General features: G+C 38.7%; 2 protein-coding genes and 1 long non-coding RNA gene across 11 annotated transcripts; 2 read left to right on the top strand and 1 right to left on the bottom strand.

Annotated features, from left to right (window-relative positions):
* Positions 1-357: 357 nt before the first annotated feature.
* LOC136252442 (protein mono-ADP-ribosyltransferase PARP3-like) lies at positions 358-22,644 on the bottom strand. Of its 9 annotated transcripts, none has more exons than XR_010699567.1 (19): positions 22,419-22,644; positions 12,481-12,605; positions 11,331-11,495; positions 10,360-10,536; positions 9,875-10,022; positions 9,527-9,582; positions 9,316-9,483; positions 9,197-9,265; positions 8,996-9,085; positions 8,148-8,237; positions 7,917-8,094; positions 7,618-7,764; positions 7,272-7,538; positions 1,787-2,731; positions 1,541-1,734; positions 1,379-1,482; positions 1,086-1,317; positions 767-868; positions 358-706 (listed from the first exon to the last, which is right to left on the bottom strand). XR_010699567.1 is itself a non-coding variant. In XM_066044869.1 (14 exons), the coding sequence occupies exons 3-13, from the start codon at positions 11,484-11,486 to the stop codon at positions 7,280-7,282; spliced, it is 1,455 nt and encodes a 484-aa protein (XP_065900941.1). In that variant the 5' UTR covers positions 11,487-11,495; positions 12,481-12,605; positions 22,419-22,644; the 3' UTR covers positions 5,533-5,649; positions 7,272-7,279. The 9 variants fall into 9 exon arrangements, 1 of the variants encoding a protein (XP_065900941.1); XR_010699565.1 differs by having other exon boundaries at positions 767-1,317; positions 1,541-1,569; positions 1,634-1,734; XR_010699564.1 differs by having other exon boundaries at positions 767-1,317; positions 1,787-2,608; positions 2,658-2,731.
* LOC136252441 (protein NLRC3-like) lies at positions 369-3,949 on the top strand. Its single transcript, XM_066044867.1, has one exon. It carries the CDS (start codon positions 526-528, stop codon positions 3,835-3,837), a length of 3,312 nt encoding a protein of 1,103 aa, XP_065900939.1. The 5' UTR covers positions 369-525; the 3' UTR covers positions 3,838-3,949.
* LOC136254246 (uncharacterized) lies at positions 17,847-18,727 on the top strand. The gene is made up of 2 exons (XR_010700387.1): positions 17,847-18,126; positions 18,376-18,727. It is a non-coding gene; the product is annotated as an uncharacterized lncRNA (long non-coding RNA).
* Positions 22,645-22,990: the final 346 nt, after the last annotated feature.

Raw genomic sequence — 22,990 nt, 5'->3', positions numbered from 1 at the left:
TATGCTCACTGTACATACTGCGGTATGCCAAAAGGCACATCTCAGGACAAAGTGACGTCGAACAGTGAAAAATCAAGCCCATAGCCTTAGCCATTATCAAGTTGCACTTGTCTGAAGAGATCAGGCATGCAGCAGTAGAAAAGTATTTTTTTTAATAAATTTGTAGCAATCTATCAGAAGCATTTAGGGTTGTACTGAAGACACTTTTGGCAGAGTTATGCCTAACCAACATTGCCAAGGCACCAGGATGGCATTGTGAAGCTGGTTTTTGGTGATATTTTTGGCCAGAAAAACCCAAACCTCCATGATCCCTAATATACAGTGCTATTGTACGTACTGTATGATGATCCCAGCTGATTGAATGAAATTCCTCATTTTTTTATATTTGTAATAGCACATACAGGTGTTACCTAAGTTACAATAGTCTACAATGTAAGTACAACATTAAATGTTCATTCTACACTGAATAACACATACTGCATATATGTTACATTTGCTACAATATTATTTCTAGATAATATCTGTATGCATGTAGGTCCTATAGGAGGTGGTCAATTACAGCAGGCCACTACTGACAATATCAAGGCAAGGTATCGACGTAAAGGATTAGTGATATTGTCAGCAGGAAAAGATCCATGGCCTCCATTCCATGCTAACACCTTCACCAACTTAGCCCTAGTACATCAAAAAATTAAACAGCTACAGTCTAAAGAAGACACAACAATGGCAGCTAGGATACGCACTAAAGGAGACATACACAAAATACCTGAACTAACATCATCAATTAAACTGGAAAATGTTCATCAAATATTCATTCCTGTCACTTCAGATGATCAATGTCCCATTAGTATCCTAATAGAGGGTCACCCTGGAATTGGTAAGACAACACTGGCTAAGGAGATCTGTTTACAGTGGGCTAACAATGAACTGCTCACATCAGATAAACTGCTACTATTACTGATGTTAAGGGACCCCAATGTGCAGAAGATCACCAGCACAGAAGAGCTGGTGAAATATACAATACCTGCAGATCAGGTACAACCTGTTTTGAGCTACTTGCACAACACTAAAGGAGCTGGAGTGACCTTCATCATTGATGGATTTGATGAACTCAGTAATGAACTACGCCACACATCTTTCTTTAGGAAACTCATTGAAGGAGACACTTTACATAATGCACGAGTAGTGGTGACATCAAGACCATCTGCTTCAGCTTGTCTACATCAGTGTGTTGACAGAAGAATAGAAGTTCTTGGATTTGAGAAATCTAGTAGGGAACAATACATTGATGGTGCTTTGAAGACTTCTCCTTCTAAACTACAAACATTAAAGACACATTTTCAACAGTATCCCAACATTGATGCAATGTGCTACATACCATTAAACATGGCAATCATAGTATTCCTGTGTCTACTAGGATCCCTGCCACCAACTGCTACCAAAATGTTTGCAAGTTTTATCCTGCACACAGTGTGTCGTCATCTTAAGAGGACAGGGAAGATTGCTGAGGATGAATGCATCAACAAAATGGAACACTTACCACAGCCAGTCCAACAAGTACTACTACAACTACAGAAAATTGCATTTGATGGTCTTGTAGAGGACAAAATAGTATTCACAGTTGGTGACCTACCTGCCATGTGCAGGGATGATCCTACTTGTTATGGACTATTACAATCTGTTGAATGTTATTGTTCAGATGAAATTGGTCCTCCAACCAAATCCTTCAACTTCCTACACTTGGGAATACAAGAATATTTTGCTGCCAAATATGTAGCAACCTTACCAGAGGATGAGGTGTACACATTAATGAAGGAGTCATTTCTTGAGAAGCAGCTGCTATTTGATGACCCTGATCCTGATAGTAAGAGTGTCCGCCTCTCCAACATGTGGATCATGTATTGTGGTATAACCAGTGGACAGTGTAAGTCTTTAAAAAGGTATCTATCATATTCGAAACCTTCTCATTCACATAGTTCTCGTGCTTTTACAACAAATCATGATCACTTATCACCCTCTATTACACATGGGTTCTTATCAGCTAGTTGTTCCTCATTACCAACTACTCCAACCCAACCAGTCAGGTACCCGCTAACACGATCAAGAAGTCAAAACTTCACATCTTTCTCTCAACCATTAATGGAACGCCACAATATGTATCATCCTTACCAACAACAACAACTGGGGTATCTTCCTGTATCCAGTCATCATGATCTTAACAACAGTGAACATGTTACTACTAATATTAACACACAAGTGACCTCAGGAAAGGTGACTGCTCCATCCCAACAAGGATCAGCTTCTGATCAGGAAATATCCAACACTCTAACTATCTCACAAGACATCTTGGAGAACCCAGTGAAGGTTCTCTACTTGTTCCAGTGTTTCCAAGAGGCTCAAGATGACAAGTTATGTGAAATCTTGTCCAAATCATTTGATAATGGTGAGATTGACCTCAGTTACAACAGTCTCCTCCCACACCAGGTGGTGTCCCTGGGATTCTTCCTATCAAGATTACACAGGAAATGGAAGGAACTAAACCTGAATGGGTGTGACATTGGAGATCATGGCATCAACCTACTTCACCACTACCTCTGTGGGGACAAAACTAACAAACAAGAAATAATGATAATTAATCTTAGTGTCAATCACCTCACTGCAGCATCATCATCTCTCATTGGTGACATCATCACTCAACTTCAGCCACATACTTTTAAGGTAGGTGGTACAACTATAGGTGAGGATGGAGCCACAGCAATTGCTCAAGCCATTACTAATAACAAGACACTAAAGAAACTGATCATAATTAAATGTGAAATCACATCCACAGGAGCTACAGCAATTGCAAACAGTTTACTACACAACACCTCACTGGAGGAACTAGACATGAGTGGCAATGCTATAGGTCAAGATGGAGCCACAACAATTGCTCAAGCCATTACTAATAACAAGACACTAAAGAAACTGATCATTAATAGATGTGAAATTACATCCACAGAAGCTACAGCAATTGCAAACAGTTTACTACACAACACCTCACTGGAGGTACTATACATGAGTTACAATGATATAGGTCAAGACGGAGCCACAGCAATTGCTCAAGCCATTACTAATAACAAGACACTAAAGAAACTGATCATTAACAGATGTGAAATTACATCCACAGGAGCTACAGCAATTGCAAACAGTTTACTACACAACACCTCACTGGAGGAACTAGACATGAGTGGCAATGCTATAGGTCAAGATGGAGCCACAGCAATTGCTCAGGCCATTACTAATAACAAGACACTAAAGAAACTGATCATTGATAATTGTGAAATCACATCCATAGGAGCTACAGCAATTGCAAACAGTTCACTACACAACACCTCACTGGAGGTACTAGCTATGGGTGACAATGCTATAGGTGAAGATGGAGCCACAGCAATTGCTCAAGCCATTACTAATAACAAGACACTAAAGAAACTGATCATTGATAATTGTGAAATCACAACCATAGGAGCTACAGCAATCACCAACAGTTTACTACACAACACCTCACTGGAGGTACTAGACATGAGTTACAATGCTATAGGTGAAGATGGAGCCACAGCAATTGCTCAAGCCATTACTAATAACAAGACACTAAAGGAACTGTACCTGTGTGGTCATGCTACAATAGATGAAGAGTCAGCCATGATAATAATGAGGAGCCTATACCATAACAACTCTATCACTGAACTGAGGTTTCCTTATAAACTACGGCATAGTGATAATGTGAAGAGAGAAGTTGAACACATCAATATTACAAGGAGGAAATGTAATACACAAGAATTAGAAGTAAAGTGCTGCTAGTCACCCACTACTCTACAATCAACACATCACCATAGTAAGAATTACCTATACACACTTAATTTTCAGTACACGTTTTAATATATTATTCACCATATAGTATTATATCATCGCATATATTTCTGAAAAAAGTCATGGCCTGATTGGGTAGCTGGTAAAATGTGCTAATGAAAATTCAAGCATTACTTGTGAAAGCATCAGATTATAATATTTTCTTAAGTTTCTGAACTACTTTTCCATACACTTTGCATGTACATACTACATAGCTAATTGTGATTGTTACTGCAGGTGGATGGAAGCTGCTTTATCTAAACTCTACACATTTTTATTTGACCATGCAGAAACAACTTTTATAGTACCATAAATTACCATATAAGGATCTAGCTTGCTTGTACAATATATTTTTTCATGCGATGATATAATAATCTTATTGTCATCATAACATCATTAAGTATCCTTGTAGCTGAATATTGAGACCATCCAGTGAAACACCAAATTAGGGTATTAATAAAATTAATGTGTTAATGGTGAGGAGTAGGTAACAACCTGGAATTTCATGGATCACTTCTGAAATTATTTCTGAAAGATGAAATATTGCCTGAAATAATACTAAGTTTGTGAAGCAGGAAGTTAGAAACTGTGACCGTGTTGAAAGTTTATCCCTACTTTTCCATCTTCCTTGAGTTATTGCAGCCCAGCATCGTGATTCATTACTGAGTCTAGTGACCATGCACACAGCTATTAATTTATTAGTACATAACCATCCTGCAAGGAGGCTACAGGCCTACAGAAAGCTATATGAGAACAACATGATACGTACAGTCAGGGCCGCCCAGAGAAATTAAGGGGCCCAGGGCAAAGAGTTAAAGTGGGGCCCTTGACCCAAGTTGTAAGGTGAAGACCAAAAAAAAAAAAAAAAGGTCACAACCTGCTGGCAATGACAATAACTACCCATCACCAACCATATGTGACCGGATTTGACAAAACCAGGCTTCCACACACATCCAAATTTACGACTTTGAAGGACCATAATTCAGTATGAAAGTGAGCTATCAGCTTCAAATTTGGACTTGTTATTGCATAAAGCAATGAAAGCATTGTGTAGAAATTGTAGGGCAATAGCATACTGCGTTGTCAAGTTACTAGCAATTAAAGTCAAAGAATTGGATGTGTGTGGAAGCCTGGTTTTGTCAAATCCGGTCACATATCTCCTTATCTATAAGCTTGCTACACTGCTCCTCTGAAGAATACTGTGACTGCTCTATTAGAGTATATTGATCTTTTAAACAGGTATTCAGGGGGCCCTTCATGGGGCCTCCTGGGGCCCGGGGCAAAATGCCCCAGTTGCCCCCCCTGTGGGCGGCCCTGCGTACAGTTTAGCAGAGTAGTGTTGACAGCGAGCTCAGCTCATAGGCAATAACTACTCAAGAGAATATACAGGTAGCTATAGCATCCTTACATGTGATGCTGTTGATGACCGTGCAAATTAATAACGGACACTTCAGGAACCATAGTGGGTCTTGGTGTATGAGTCAGACCTGTTATTTGTCCTCATTATGGAGGATTTTCTGAAGTGTCCCTAATTTGTTGAGAGAAGTTCCACTGCAAATCACATCAGCAGTGTATAGGGATGACACTTTCAAAATGTCAACAGTTTGAATGTAAATATGAAGTATATATAAAACTCTTGAGCACACACACACACACACAGCAAATACAAACAATATGTTATGTATACACAACAACATATCCTAGTCTGTGATGATGATGATAGATGGAGAGGAGGAATAGGTGGGGATTCCATAAAATGTGTTCCTGTATGGATAAATAGAAAAGTTATTACTGTGAAGAGAAATATTCTAGAAAAGTTAGTTACTAAACACTTAAGTCACTAAAAGTTTGGACACCAGACATACTCATGATTATACATACTCTAAACTACTTGTGGGTCATTAAAAGCTACGTGGGAAAATCCCTACATTGGACATATTATTACTAATTCCAAAGTAGGGATTTTCCCACATAGCATTGTAATACAGTAGACCCTCGGTTATCCGGAACCTCGATTATCCGGAATTGAAAATGACTGTTCTATTAAAGTATTTTGAGTATAGGTGTGCGTTCTATTAGAGTATTTCAACGGAGCTCTGTATATAAATGTATGGGCTTCAATTATCCGAACTATTCATTTATCCGAACACTTTTATCATTTCCTGAGAACAAAGGGGTTCGGATAACCGAGGGTCTACTGTAGCATCATCATGCTTCCTGTTTCACTATTATTTTATCATAAGATTAATTTTAAATAACTACATGTATTAGAACTGTATTACTTAACATTTAAACCTACAAAACTTCACAAAACACATGCACCTTGTCCACATAGGCCACTAAATGGCTAGTGGTGTTCATCAAACCATAACTTGTTCACTGAAGGTCATGGTGGCTAGCAATTTACATTCACATAAAGCTGGCATCATAAGCAACAAACAATGAACAATATTTACTGATCAATGTTTCTTCCCTTATGTACGGTGTGTTGTTTAAACACGATGGTACAACTAATTCACGATGTGTTTTAAAGAAGAAAGATATAGTTGCCGGCTCATGCTTGAAACTCAATCATTTTCTATTATTCTCAAAACTATTATAGGGAGAGATGGACAAGAGTTTATCAAAGGGGGTGAGCACCCTGAGTATGTCATACTGACCTAGCATATAGTACTGTATGATAAATGTGACCCACTGAGTGAAAACTGGCCGTTTTAGCAAAATTCTATTTTACTATAAAATTGTATTGAAAAACTGGGTAAAAGTACAAGCGCTACAGAAAAATTTTACACACATTTCAATTGCTTTGTTATGTACCAAAACAAAGCTCAAATAAATAAATCATATATACCATCAGATTCTCCTGTTCATTGAGAATATGAAAATCTTTGTTTCATGTTTGTATAGTATACAGTACGCGAGGTGTGGGCACTTATTCACTATGTGGTAAAAATAAAGTTTACCATCGTCATTTAGATGCTGAAATGGCCATCTTCTTTGTCCACATGGAGGCGTACACGGAAAACACTATAACTTGATTGATGTGCCAGTTCATGGTGAACAGACTGAGCCAAATCCCATCTTCGTAGCTTGTTTCAGTCGTGAGTTATGGTCGATTAAGTAAGTGCCTGTAATGTATTTGCTGTATTGTTGCTTTATAAATCGAGTTTATTCCTGTTCCAACTGTTTATCGCTATAACTCCAAGATTATTCTTCACAAAAGGCTGAAACTTTGGCTGTCCACTCCCTTTGTTACCACAGATAACAGAGAAGTAATAAAATGGAATTCGAGGAATGTGTGAAAATGGCCGGGTTTTGCTCAGCGGGTTACAAATTACAAAGCCTTATGCCACTACACACAATGGTCAACTATCAATGAGTCTTACCTATTAATTTAGTAGCTAAACTTCATCTTCAACAAGTAGCGTAGCCTACACTGACTCTCCTTGTAAATTAGGTACCCGCTCTGTGAGAAAGAGCTGTGACTGTAGGTTGCCATGGGGATGGGTTTGCCCTGAGGCACAGTGACTTGTTTGTTCTCCAATAAGATGGTTTTATCGTCCTTAGGATCTGTAGGCAAGCAGACACTGAAATAAATCCTTGCATACCTTCAGAGTGTTTGTTTTCAAAAATAAGCAAGAGACAATAGATAGCTACAATACACATACAATACTAAACAGAATAGAAACAATTTTTGGTCATAAAAATAACTTTGTGGCTCACACAGCTTACCTGGTTCAGTTTGCCCCCAGGCTACAATAGAGTCGTGTCCATCAGGAGGTTTGGTGAGGGTGTGGTTATCCCTGTCAATGTGTTTTTCTCTGCCTAGGGCAACCTCCGCCAGAAACATCACCCCAATTGAGTCATTAGTCGTACCAACTGTAATTACATCATATTACAACACTATACACAATACACAAGTGTGAATGTATATCTTATCAAACTTAGAGATTCCTTACAAGTTGGTGACCCTTGCACAGTAAATTATTAGAAATTTAATTTGACACACTTAACATCACATAGCTACTTACCATAACCAGCTGATTTACTGTTCTCAGATGCAAAGTAAATTCCTTTGCCAACGCGACCCCCAGAATGTGGCATGATGCGTAGACCACTCTTCAAAATGGCTGCTACCACAGCAACATTGGTGCCATGCCACAACAACCGTCGGTTCACCAGATGATCATGTGATGCAAACCTTGTGTTCTACACAGAATTATCCGTATTGTCAATGGTGTGCAGTAATTGGAATATCATACCGCTCCATTTCTGTCCACTTCCCATGCATCCAACAGTTGTACCTTCCGCCATGTTTTGTCCTCCATGGCCTTGATATAGTTCTCTATGATCTGTTGAGAGGAAAATGATAGACACTTTATACTGTGATATGTGTTACCTGGAGCACACAATTGCTGTTCATGTTCTCCTCTGATACATATAACACAAACACACGCTACTGTTACATTGATAATCAGATCAGTATAACCCTATCATCAGCTGCTACTTTTGTACATAATATTCCAATGGGCAAAACAGTAAAAGATACACTTCTTTTTTATACTTGTAATGGAGCCAAACCACAAGCTTCACACCTCAATTGTCATTTCTCTAATAAACTGAAAAGCATTATCTTGTTCTCTGAGGTATTAGCTCAATGTGAACATACTATATCAAACATGTTCCTTTGATAAATATAGTTCCTTTGATAATCAAATTCTAATAATTCTCATTGAATAGAAAAGTGGACTTTATCATCAGATTAGCTACATTACCTACTGTACGAGTTGGTCGATGACAACGGTGCACAGTGTTGTTCTGCCATGCTTGTGTGTGTGGATTGTGCCAGCCGTGATCAGGTCATACTTTGCCAATCTGGACCTCAGATCAGGCTAGGCTACCCGCTGAATTTAAGCATATCAACAAGTGGAGGAAAATAAACTAACAAGTTGTTAATTTGAAAGATTATTGAATATCAGCTATAAAATATTAACAAAATGTCTTGTTGGTGCAACACCACACACACACACACACACACACACACATGCTCGTGCGCACACACATACAGTACACGTGTACTCGCGCGCGCGCGCACACACACACTACACACCTTATAATTCTCATCCTTTGTGTCAACATGACTCAATCTAGTTTGTAGTAGTTCATAGTTAATATCCAGGGGGTCTGGCACCTCCTCAAGCTATAATAAACAGCAATACAACACTTAACTGGTCACGTAGTAAATAAACATGACAAACAGCAACTCAAAAAGCAAAGAAAATCGCTTCACAAAATAGACCATGGTTTATACCTCTTCTTTCTGACTGGCTTCTAGTTGATCCTTTTGCATTGATTGAGCTATTTCAATATCTCCTAACACCTGTGGTGGGGTAATCCCCTTATTATGTAATTAACGATGACATCACTGACCAATAGCATGTCAAATTTCTTCCTTAATGTTTCCTCATCATCGATCACCGGGGGAACTTTACGACCAAAGTCATGAGGTATGATGGTATAGAAACGGGAGCTCAGCTCTGAAAGCTTCGCTCTGTTGGTTGATTTATTTGCTAACAATGCTTCAATCTCCTCCAGCACCTAATAACGTTATCAACATCATGTGTACACCACATGTCACCACCTCAAATCCTTTAGCAATTTGTGACTTGCTCAACTTGCCCAGGGGCATCTTTGTGTCTGTGAGTAGAAACAACAACAAAGGACCAGTCATTAACAACAGTTATTAGGGACTGAGGAACTGTTCATGGTTACACAAAGAAATTGCAGTGAGCATATGTAGTAAGTACGTGTGTGTACGTGTAGCACATATGCGTGTGTGTGTGTGTCGTGTGTTTGTGTGCATGTGCGCGTATGTGTGTGTACTGCGTAGTGAGAGTGTGTGTGTATGTGTAGCACGTATGCGTGTGCAGTGTGTGAATACACGTGTATGCATTCGTGCGTCTGTTTGTAGTGTGAGTGCAGTGCTTACCCAGCTCCAGTTTCTGCATGGCATTATTGAACATGTCATTATCAAAGATCATCCAAACTAATTCTTGTGTTGGCTTATCTAGTGAACATGCCTTCACCTTCTTAGGAGGAGCATCAGGCTCATCTCCCTTGACAACAGCTCCTGCTTCCTGTGAGGTAACATGACATCATCATGGGGTAAACACACAGGAATCTATATAAGCTGGATGCAGACACCATCGGGAAATACATATGTTCTAGTGATTCGTGTACTAAATTTATAATGTCCTTATTATAGTAATGATTTGGAGCAAAAACACAAACCCTTCAGTGTGACTCAACAGATTAGCCATGATGATGGCAGAAAGACATAGCAAAACAAACAAAATAACAACAAGCTCAGTGCTGCTTATTAATTAGGTGAATTACTAGTTGGAAACGTGAATAGTGAATTTCGTACTTGTATTTCAGTTACCAGGGGTTACACAATCTAGCCAATCAACTCACATCATCATCATCATCATCATCCATTTCTAACAAGGTGTACTTGCCAGGTGCTGGAACAAAATTGTCTCTGTTCTCCCATTTGTTCTTTGTCTTATCCGTGAATTTCTTCTTGAATTCCTTAGCTGCATCGTCCACACTACGGAAAGGACCCTTCATGGCGTTCTGACCTGTTTCTCCCTTTAGATAAAAGATAATTTATGCTCTTTAATTAGAAATAGACTAGGGGTGCATCAATATGAATTTTAGTTGATATTCCAAAAAGCCGATATATTATCAATCCGATATGGTGCATAGACCTTTTCTCTAACAAGTTACACTCTAAATTTAGTTATAAAGTAACAGTGCTGGAATCTATTCAACAGCCGACATTACATTAACAAATGTTACTAGGATATTACTACAGCACAAGTGCCCATAAATAGATGTCTATGTATATCTGTATCTGCTGATTGTTCACACATGTTACCAATCCGATACCGATATGCAAAAACAAGGCCAATATAGCCGATAACCGATAGCTTATCCGATTATCGGTACACCTCTAAAATAGACTAAATCAATAAATGTAAACTGAACATATAAGAAATCTCTTATAAAACAAGGACACAATAGTAGACACTTCCATAATAAGAACAAAGATTTCAGTCTAACAGGTCTGGGGTCATACTTTAATTCTACAATATAATTACACAAATGGCAACGATTGAGAATTTTAAAATTTGACAACAAACTACCACAATGTGCATCAATCTTTAAAATTTTAACAAAATAAAATCATTACTATTTACACAGTAAATTAGACACATCATAAGTGCTCAATCCCACTAGGAAAGGGTCTACCACTACAGCCTATAGAGGTAATTAAAACTCTGATAAATGCAGAAGAAATCCCAGACACTGTGGCAACTTGATCCTCCAATCTAGGGATGTACCAAAGCCCTTTACACACCCCTAACACAACACACACTTACCACTCGGCCCCATCTGTTCCACACATAATACATCTGGAATGCTCCCTGTAACATTTGGATCAGGTAGTATTTGTTGTTGTTCTGTCCGATGTTAGTTTGGTTGAGCATACAGTCCCAGTCATCAACCACAGTGTAACCATGGGCACCAGGTACCATCTGGTCAACCTGTAGTGGATTATAATATTGTATGTCAAATACTATTAACTTACATAACACATACAAGCACACACATACACATGTATGCACCGCGAAACATAGCCTTATCAATCAGTTAAAAACAAGTCACCCTGTCGAGAGATCAGCTTGAAACAATTACCCTGTAGAGAGATATCAGAAGGCACTAACACACTACTCAGGTTCTAGCAATCTAGAATAAGCAGATCCTGGAACAGGACGTTGAAACGTTGGCCTGGTCTTCCCAATTTATATAATATATATATAATCAGCTGTGCTAGCTAGCTATTATTGTTGCAGTTTCAGGTAGTATGGCTGCTATTCGTGACCGTCTCAGCAAAAACCTGACCAGTTTGCACAAGCATGTGACATGTGTATTGAGAAAATGAAATTTAGAAAAAAAATATGTACCCTACAAAGAAAAATACATAAGTTTTGATTGGGCCATTACTCAGAGAAGGAATACTCAAACTGATTAAAACTATACACCATCTTATTTGCCTGCTCATGAAGTGTCTGAAAATCTTCATTTCGTTTCTGTAGCCCCAACAGTATGCTAGCCACATGCATTTGTTTATGATGCAGTAAAACGTAAACAAGATCGTCATCAATTCTTCAACTAAACCGTGTTCATACCCACATGCGTAAGTGACTACAGGGCTAAAACTATACATTGAAAATCTATGGTGAACATTTTAAGCCAAATTCCAACGTTGTAGACTAACGCAAATGGAAGTTATGGCTGGGAATGTCAGCGCATGTAGTTTATTTTCACTAGGGTTGCTGTACAAATTGATTTCCTTGCTCTTCTACTGTCTAGCACTATATTTCAAATACTACTCACCACAATACACTGAAACTTTGGTGATCCATTCCTTGGACACTGTAGATAAAGCTTTAAAAAATGCGAACAAGGTGGGTTTTGGCTTAGACAGTCACATTCAATTATTTTACACACTCACACAATTATACTAACTTTTGGTGTTCGTTTCTTCTGTTCTCCACTCTTCAACTTGGCCACAGCTTTATCATATTCACTACTACTACCAGCTGCCTCTTCTTCCTTATTAGGTTGAGCAGCTGCAGTCTTGCCATCATCAGCTGTTCACACAATAACAAAATGATATAGCACTTTATTTCAGACACCTTAGAATCATGGCTATTAGTGAGGTGTCCTTATTTCAGGGGTCTACACTATTACAAATAGGATCATGGACAAGTGTCCTTATTATCAAGGTGTCCTTATTAGTGAGGTGTCCTTATTTCAGGGGTCTAAATGTGTACACTAATACAAATGGGATTATGGACAAGTGTCATGGTGTCCATTTTGAAGCTTCAACCGATTAACAAATACAATAAAAAATTATACAGTACTACCGTACTGTATATTAGGGAACATGGAGGTTTGTGTTTTTCTGGCCAAAAATATCACCCAAAAACAATACCTTCCTAGTACCTTGGCAGTATTGGTTAGGCATAACCAAGCCTGAAAGTGTCTTCAGTACGACCCAAAATGCTTCCAATAAGTTGGTAAAAATTCTAAAACTTTTTTTTTATTTACTGGAATTTTCTGCTGACTGACTGAACATGACCTACATACTGATGCCTTCAGACAAGCATAACTTGATAACAGCTAAGACTATGAGCTTGATTTTTTCACTGTTCAACATCGCTTCAGTCCAACTGGTGCCTTTTGGCATACCATAGTATGTACAATGCATGCTTCATGGACTTAACAGTGTCCTCAAGTGCACCGATACAAGTTTTAGCTGATATTCCGATAACCGATACAAAAATAATATTATCAAGCCAATAAACAAAGCCGATCTGATATGCAGCATGGACATTTTCTCTAACAATTTGCACTCTAAATAAGTGACAGCATGGGACTGTGACATTACATAAACAGGCGTTGCTAGGATATTACTAGAGCACGAGTGCCCATAAAGAGATGTTTATGCATATATATATTAGGGCTGAGCGATACTGCCATTTTAGTATCACGATCGATACTAATGCCACTATTTACGATACTCACAAAAAAGTCTGGTGCTCCATAGTGGATTGCTCAGCATTCCTTCAGGAAGTCTTCATAGGTGATAGCAAACTAGCCTGTTTACAGTAACAGTTATTGCACCACGGTTATGTTATGGTGTTCATACTTCTCTGCAGGGGTAACAAGGTTATCACTTACAAGGAGTACTGCATAACAAATAGATTTTAATGACAGTAATGCACAGGCGAGGTACCACGATAGTTAATAATGAAATATTGCGATATCAAAATTTCAAAATATCGCGATATATTGCTAAAAAGATAATCTAATCCAAAACAGCCAAGCTGTAAAAAAAGTGTGCGGCCCTCAGAAAGGCTATGGTGAAAAAAGATGTGAAATCCAAGGTGGCGGCCAAGAAATGGCTGTGATGGTAGGTTAGTGGTAAAAATTTTAATAATGACAATTCAGGTAAATTTTGTGAAGCGGCACAAAAATTCACCTGAATTGTCGTTATTAAAATTTTTACCATTAACCTACCATCACAGCCATTTCTTGGCCGCCACCTTGGATTTCACATCTTTTTTCACCATAGCCTTTCTGAGGGCCGCACACTTTTTTTACAGCTTGGCTGTTTTGGATTAGATTTCATTTCTTTTTGTATTTGTATACCCCAAAGCCGGCCTATGGCCAGCTTTGGGACTTTTTTAACCTATGTTTTTTTCTTTACTACAGGAAGAAGAAAAGATGAAGTAGATGTACTTTAAATATTTTATCAGTAAATGTACAAATTATATATACTGTATAATACATATGTGACCGGATTTGCGAAAAGGGGTCCAATTTGCCAACTTTGACAATTGATAACTTCAGATTGGAAAGAGCTATTGCCTTGATATTTGGGCAGTGGTGAGCACCACTATAGCTGAATACATGGTGAAATGTTCAGGTTAATAATTATGTTACTTGAACACTGAGTTATGGTCTCCAACATTTACGGAATTGGATGTGTGTGGAAGACCCCTTTTCGCAAATCCGGTCACATATATTGATTACAGAAATCTCCATGGTGGTTTCTTTGTAACTGAACACTCTACAAGGTGACTTCTTCTAATTGCTCTCTCTACAGGGTGAATTGTTTGTAGCTGAACGATCTACAAGGTAACTTCTTCTAGCTGATCTCTCTACAGGTGATGTGTTTGTAGCTGAATTTTGTATAGGTGATTTGTTTGCAGCTGAGCTCTTTACAGAATGGTTTCTTTGTAGCTGAACTCTCTAAAAGGTAACTTCTTCTAACTGATCTTTCTACAGGGCAATTTGTTTCTGGCAGAATTTTCTACAGGGTGATTTCTTTGCAGCTGAACTCTCTACATGGTGGTTTCTTTGTAGCTGAACTCTCTACAAGGTAATTTCTTCTAGCTGATCTCTCTACAGGGAGATTTGTTTGTAGCTGAACTATCTACAAGGTAACTTCTTATAGCTGATCTCTACAGGGTGATTTGTTCGTAGTTGAATTCTGTACAGGTGATTTGTTTGCAGCTGAGCTCTTTACAAAATGGTTTCTTTGTAGCTGAACTTTCTCCAAGGTAAGTTCTTCTAACTGATCTTTCTACAGGGTGATTTGTTTGTAGCTGAACTATCTACAAGGTAATTTCTTCTAGCTGATCTCTCTACAGGGCGATTTGTTTGTAGCTGAATTCTGTACAAGTGATTTGTTTGCAGCTGAGCTCTTTACAGAATAGTTTCTTTGTAGCTGAACTCTCTACAGGGTGATTTGTTTGTAGCTGAAATCCCTACAAGGTAACTTCTTCTAGCTGATCTCTCTACAGGGTGATTTGTTTGTAGCTGAACTCTCTACAGGTGATTTGTTTGTAGCTGAACTCTACAAGGTGATACTTCTAGGTGATTTCTCTACAGGATTCCTTGTTTCTAACTGAACTCTCAACAGGGTGATCTGTTCATAGCTGAACTTTCTACTGGGTGATTTGTTTGCAGCTGAACTCTCTAAATGGTGGTTTCTTTGTAGCTGAACTCTCTACAATGTGACTTCTTCTAGCTGAACTCTCTACAAGGTGACTTGTTTCTAGCTGATCTCTCTACAGGGTGACTTGTTTGCAGCTGGATTCTCTACGTGGTAGTTTCTTTGTAGCTGAACTCTCTACAATGTGACTTCTTCTAGCTGAACTCTCTACAGGGTGACTTGTTTCTAGCTGATCTCTCTACAGGGTGACTTGTTTCTAGCTGAATTCTCTACAGGTGATTTGTTTGCAGCTGAACTCTCTACATGGTGGTTTCTTTGTAGCTGAACTCTCTACAAGGTAACTTCTTCTAGCTGATCTTTCTACAGGGTGATTTGTTTGTAGCTGAATTCTCTACAGGGTGATTTATTTGCAGCTTAACTCTCTACAAGGTGACTTCTTCTAGCTGAACTCTCTACAGAGTGATTGATTTTTTTTGCAGCTGAACTCTCTACATGGTGGTTTCTTTGTAACTTAACTCTCTACAGGGTGATTTGTTTGTAGCTGAACTCTCTACAGGGTGATCTGTTCATAGCTGAACTCCCTATAAAGTAACTTCTTCTAGCTAATCTTTCTACAGGGCGATTTGTTTGTAGCTGAGTTCTCTACAGGGTGATTTGTTTGCAGCTGAACTCTACATGGTAGCTTCTTTGTAGCTCTACAATGTTACTTCTTCTAGCTGAACTCTCTACAAGGTGACTTGTTTCTAGCTGATCTCTCTACAGGGTGACTTGTTTCTAGCTGAACTCTCTACAGGTGATTTGTTTGCAGCTGAACTCTCTACATGATTGTTTCTTTGTAGCTGAACTCTCTACAAGGTAATTTCTTCTAGCTGATCTCTCTACAGGCCGATTTGTTTGTAGCTGAACTCTCTACATGATGGTTTCTTTGTAGCTGAACTCTCTACAAGGTGATTTCTTCTATAGCTGATCTTTCTACAGGGTGATTTGTTTGTAGTTAAACTCTCTACACGATAGATTCTTTGTAGCTGAACTCTCTACAAGGTGATTTCTTCTATAGCTGATCTTTCTACAGGGTGATTTGTTTGTACCTGAACTATCTACATGATGGTTTCTTTGTAGCTGAACTCTCTACAAGGTAACTTCTTCTAGCTGATCTCTCTACAGGACAATTTGTTTGTACCTGAACTCTCACATGATTGTTTCTTTGAAGCTGAACTCTCTACGAGGTGATTTCTTCTAGCTGATCTTTCTACAGGGTGATTTGTTTGTAGCAGAACTCTCTACAAGGAAACTTCTTCTAGCTGATCTCTCTACAGGGAGATTTGTTTGTAGCTGAACTCTCTATACATGATTTGTTTGCGGCTGAATTCTCTACATGATGGTTTCTTTGTAGCTGAACTCTCTACAAGGTAACTTCTTCTAGCTGATCTCTTTACAGGGTGAATTGTTTGTAGCAGAACGATCTACAAGGTAACTTCTTCTTACTTATCTCTCTACAGGGTGATTTGTTTGTAGCTGAACTTTTTACAAGGAAACCTCTTTTAACTGAGCTCTGTACAGGGTGAATTGTTTGTAGCTGAACTATCTACAAGGTAACTTCTTCTAGCTGATCTCTCTACAGGATGATTTGTTTGTAGCTGAACTATCTACAAGGTAACTTCTTCTAGCTGATCTCTCTACAGGGTGATTTGTTTGTAGCTGAATTCTGTATAGGTGATTTGTTTGCAGCTGAGCTCTTTACAGAATGGTTTCTTTGTAGCTGAACTCTCTACAAGGTAACTTCTTCTAGCTGATGTATCTACAGGGTCACTAGTTTGTAGCTGAATTCTCTACATGGTGGTTTCTTTGTAACTGAACTATCTACAAGGTGACATCTTCTAGCTGATCTTTCAACAGGGTGATTTGTTTGTATTTGAACTCTCTACAAGAAATCTTCTTCTAACTGATGTTTTAACAGGGTGAATTGTTTGTAGCTGAACTCTCTACAGGGTGATTTGTTTGTAGCTGATCTCTATACAGGTTACTTATTTCTAACTGATCTCTTTAATTCTGTTCAGGGTGACTGCTCTATTAGGATGACTGCTCTATTAGAGTATCTCGATCTCGCACTTGCTACACCAAGTTGGATTTCGTGTTATAACTCCGTGGATTTAAGTCTGATTCTTCTACACCATTGAAGAGCCTTTCTAAGATGATAACTCCATCTGTACAGCGATTTTGAAAGCATTACCCCAAGCGGTTTACCTGGTAGGCGTGGCAAGCATAATTATATAACCAAGTACTAAGAATAATACGAAACGCGGTTAAAATTACGTAATAAATAAATAAATAAATAAATAATTAAATAAATAAATAATTAATTAAATAATTAATAATTAATGTTTGAGAAAACTACGAGGCCTAGAGACATGAACTAACCGGGGATAGATTCGCCTGTGAATGAAGGCACAAACGTATAATCGTCGCTCCTGTTTGTGCTGATGACTTGACCATACGTGTAATTCTATATAACGCCCAGTACCACACCCTTGCTTAATTACTTACATATTGCGCGAAGAAGATTAGTGATGCCCGTGCAGGAGAGCCAGAAGCCACTTGTGTAAACAAGAAGATTACAGAAGCCACTTGTGTAAACAAGAAGATTACAAGTAAGTTTTTATGTTTGTAACATCTCAAGTCTCCATGCCAGCTGCCAGTGGATTCACTGATTCATGTAAATAAACAATACAAGAAAACATTAAACTGACATATGCCACGCTCTTTACAATAAGCTTACAGTTACATATAAAATACAAGTAAACAATTTTGTCTTGTGCAGCTGGCATGGCGAACTTTCTTTGTGTTGGTGTCAGGCAATTCAATATGTGCTTAATCTTTTTTGCCTTCACCTGGCGTAGCTACTAGGCTCTAGTGGCTTGGCTGTCTTCCTTTATCTGGTTCATCTGGCTTGCATACGCCTACAGCATTGTGTAGCTATCTCCTGAAAGTTGTGTATGCATAACTATGGTGTGTCACCCATCACTGTGCCATTGCTACATCACTGATGAACCTTACTTAGCTCTAGTTGATGTTGATATGCATTGCTGTATATTGGCTAATAATTTTTATCTGCATGGTGATGTTGCCTATAATGTATTGCTGCATACAATACTGCAATAATGTATAGTTCTCTCCTGTATGTTTTGTATACATATACTTTGTACACATCACTGTGCCATTTATACCACACCAATGATGTACTGGCACTTAGCTACTGGTGGCCTTTAGTTACGATGCCACTATTGTGTTATATCTGTCACCACTGTGACATATTGAGTTGATTTGGGGATAATGCATTCACCACCTAATAGCCTCAGCGGGGGGCTGTCACGTTGGTGTATGTACTTGGTTATATGTGACGCGGTCCTAGTAATAATAATAATAATAATAAAATAAAAATATTAAAAATTAGCTAATCTCGATTGCGTAATTGTTACACACTGTTGATTTTTTCGCTGTATCTTCCTGGTTTTTAGCTCGATTTCTTTCAAACCACAAAAGGTTTGAGGTTCAATAGTTAACCTATTCACCCACCGATTTTCAGCTTCTTCCCATACGCGGTTTACCCTGTAGGCGTGACAACATATTGGTGTTATTTTTCGTGCATAATCGCTCATAACTCTTTGTCTGTTTATGGTATTCCAGCCAAAGTTGGTACCGAGATGCGCCTTTATACCCCCCTTCTGTGTGCCAAATTTCAAGGCAATCGGATAACGCGTTCGAGTTTTATAGCAGTTTTTGTAAGTGTGCGACAAGAAAAAGAAAAATAAGAAGAAGAAGAAAAAAAAAACGAAGAAACTCAGCCAATTTTTGAAGTCGCATATCTCGGGAACGCGCAAAGCGATTTCGCTCAAATTTGGAATGTAGAGTGCTGCAGTTGGGGGGCATGTCCACAGCAAAAATCGTCTTGTTTCATCAAGGAAGCACAGAGCTACGGAGGTGCGAAAATTGCGTTTTCTTTCTTCCTGTCAATATACTCACGGGTGTTACGCGCCGGCTTCTTGGGCCGCACGACACACTACCGTGTGTCTTGATATCACTCAGCCCTAATATATACCACATTAGCGTGGGCATTCAAAGGTGCCACTCAGGGTTAAACTCACATATTCACCGGGCAATATCTAGATATTACCCAGGAAATATCATGGGAAGGCAGTTTGCTCATGGCTTTGATGCCCAACCAGTTCAAAGATACCTGTACGAAACGCTTTGACTCATTTCATTGAGCAACACAGAGTATTTCATTGTGAGTTTTAGTTTACACATTAGGTAAGGCTCAGTGTAGTTGCAAAGTTTATATGATTTGACAATAACTAAACTACATTCTAAGACAACTGATCTGTAAAACAATTGCTTGGACGATGCGTGAATGCCTATTTCTACCCACTGCGTGGGGGACATGTCAGCCATTGAGCAGACCACGAAACAAGAAGAATATGACAACTAGGTGAGTAGCTTATAGTCCTAAGTACTTAACTTAATGTCTTACTGCCACAATAGGAAAGTTTTAATGTTGTAGTATTAAAACTTTACACTCCAAAAATTGATATCACACAATCGAAAGTTTCTGAAACATAATGACATAGGAATAATGTTCTGAGAGCTATTTGCCCATGTAATTGAAACCACAATCGATCATCAGATGCTAGTGTATAAAATAAATGGGGTGAATGATCTGTAGTTCTTTCACCAATCAGGTGAGTGTACCCTGAGTGGTATATATCACTTATACCACGACTGTGTCGGGATTTTGCTGATATATACACTTTACCCCTCAGGCCTGTGGCCCTCGGTATTCGGGTGTATATATCAGTAAAATTCCTCACAGCCTTGGTATAACTATTACCTGTATCCGCTGCTTGTTTACACGTCTTACCGATCCAATACCGATATGCAAAAACAAAGCCGATACAGCCAAACACCTCTACTTCTCTGTGTCCCATTCATCTTTGCTGACAATACAAGGTGTCAATTTGTGGTAGTGCCACATGATGACTTCCCTAAGTATGTTTGTAAGGGGAATCATCCGAGTTTTACGTAGTGACTGGATTGATTACAGAGGTCCTTCTCGTAGTGTCCTTCGGTTGTAACACTGTGTAATGGGCTGAAAACAGGTGAAAATGAAGCATAGTGCATATGGCCACTTCGCTATTTCAGTAACTGATAGCTAGAGCACACGTTCAGACGAAAACAGTAACTCTGCAGGCACCATTCTTTCTTTTGATGAGGTAAGTACAGGTTCACCAGTCATAATTATAAATAAGAAAAAAAAATCTGAATTTAAGTTTGGTTAGGGATCATAGAAAAAGGTAGGGAAACAAGGGAGGTCACCTACAACTGCAGATATACTATGGCGACCTCCACTAGTATATCTGCAGGTGTAAGCAACCTCCCTTGTTTCCCTACTTTTTTCTATAATCCCTAATTTTAAACTTTTCCATATAGCGTAAATCGCCTATTATCAAATGGTACGTATTATCGAACTTAACACACTAGACAAGCTACTCAACATACCAAAACCAATAAACACTAACTAATTATAAAGACTTTTTGAGCTGTATGGACCACCAATACAACATTTACAACAGTTTTCTTCAGTGGTTTCTATTGGTAAAGGGCTCCAGAGGCTCTAGTGGATATGCGGTGGTACAAAGCGAGCAAAATTACAATTATTTTAACAAACGTCTATAACTTCTCACCACAACAATGCACGTACTTTCAGTTTGGGTCATTCAATAGAGGAGTCTTTTGTTCTCCCTGAGTACCAAGTTTTAAGTAAATCGAACCAGCAGGCCTCAAGTTATGAGCAAAACGGTAGCGCCTATAACAACCATAGTTTCAGTGTAACTTGAATAACTCGTGAACGGCGTATTCAATCTCCATAAAATTTCTGTCACAGATTTTTATCCGGTAGTTGGATATCCCATAGAAACCTCAAAGTGACAGGGTAATTCCCTAGTATGTTATTCATTGGAATGTGGGAATTGTTCGAAAATTGGTCATTGAGTGAAGTACGGCTGTTCGATAATACGTACCGGTGTTTGAGGAGTGGTAAATGATAGGCTCTACTGTTTCGTACATAACTCGCAATGTGTTGGTGTAATTTACTTACAACTTGGTATTCAGAGAGACCAAAGGCTGCTCGGTTGAATAGTCCAAACTGGAAGCTGTGTTGTTGTGGTGAGGAATTATAAGTGATTATTGAAATGTGTTCGATAAATGGCGACTTACGCTACTTGCGTTATTAGCTTTTATCTCCATCCAAGTCGGCCATTCCTTTCCAACAGATATATCAAATTTTTTTTGTAACATATTGGCTGAAAGCAGATGTTACACATTTTAAGCCAGAAACTAGCTAAGAATGTTGCATTTTTGAGTCACATGAGCTACCTAATACCTAGTTAATTAATTTTAAAAATCTGCCTGTGCACTAATATTGGGATGAAAAACTAATAAACAAGTTTGTGCGTTCACAGCATTACAGTACAATAGAATGGAGAACTGGAAATTGAAGACTTATGAAGTTCTGGTACCAACTTGTGCTACAACCTTTTAGTGAACTAAACAAATGGGGAGAAAAGAAAACCCTTAAACTGCACGGCATCTTGCTGAACACCACACACACTTCACAGAATTCCTTCACACTATAAGAGTGAATAATTTTATGTTTAACTGCACGTCACATGCTGGGTACCTGGAAAGTGATAAACTTACAATTTTAAATGAATTCTGCAGTTACCAAACACAATCAACACAAGCATTCATATCAAATATTCTACATCTTGCTGTAGTTTATATGTGTTGTTGAATTGTCAGGTCATAACCAAGTATCCACCTGATCACTTGGTGATGTACAATTAGTACCCTTACACACTACACGTGGTTTACACGTTCAACATACTTGAATCCACTTTCGCCTTTTTAGCTGATGGAGGTTGTCCTGAGTCTGTTTCATCGGAGCCCTTCACGCACCTTCTAGTCTTGATACCAACTCAGCCTTTCTGCCCGTCGTGTCTAAGTTTCGTGCCAGCAGCTCTTTCCGTGTTCCGCCACAGTCATCTTGACCGGTTCCTTAGCGCCTTGTTTACTAGCATCACCTGTAGATTCCTCATCAGCGACTTGTTTTCTCTTCCGGTCATTTTATGCCGTGACGTCATTTCGGATAGAGGTCATTATGGTTAACACGTACTAGAATGGCTCAAGCGAGGATCAATGCAAGTGGTCAGTAAGGGCAACTATAGTTAACACTGCGTAACGCTGACATTTAAACATTATCTTTGTTATCTTTTTAGGGTGTGATCGTCCTGAATTGAGACATCTAGTAAATCACGTGGTACCATCAGTAGCTAACCACTGGTATGACCTAGGACTACAGTTACTGGACCCAAAATATGAAAATGAACTGAACATCATTGAAGCAGCTGATATGAAGAATGACACCAAAACATGTTGTAGGAAAATGTTTAGTAAATA

This window comes from Dysidea avara, chromosome 4 (genome assembly GCF_963678975.1).
Source record: "Dysidea avara chromosome 4, odDysAvar1.4, whole genome shotgun sequence".
Taxonomy (NCBI): Eukaryota; Metazoa; Porifera; class Demospongiae; order Dictyoceratida; family Dysideidae; genus Dysidea; species Dysidea avara.
Note: the sequence above shows the minus strand (reverse complement) of the source record. Positions and strands in the feature narration are given on the sequence as shown.

Excerpts from the sequence above, each read along its gene's own strand:
- LOC136252441 (XM_066044867.1), top strand. The coding sequence starts at position 526 with ATGCATGTAGGTCCTATAGGAGGTGGTCAATTACAGCAGGCCACTACT.
- LOC136252442 (XM_066044869.1), bottom strand. The coding sequence starts at position 11,486 with ATGGTACCTGGTGCCCATGGTTACACTGTGGTTGATGACTGGGACTGT. Across the intron at positions 7,765-7,916 it reads CAGTAAATCAGCTGGTTATG|TTGGTACGACTAATGACTCA; the intron begins GTAAGTAGCTAT and ends ATGTAATTACAG. Across the intron at positions 7,456-7,617 it reads CTGGGGGCAAACTGAACCAG|ATCCTAAGGACGATAAAACC; the intron begins GTAAGCTGTGTG and ends GCTTGCCTACAG.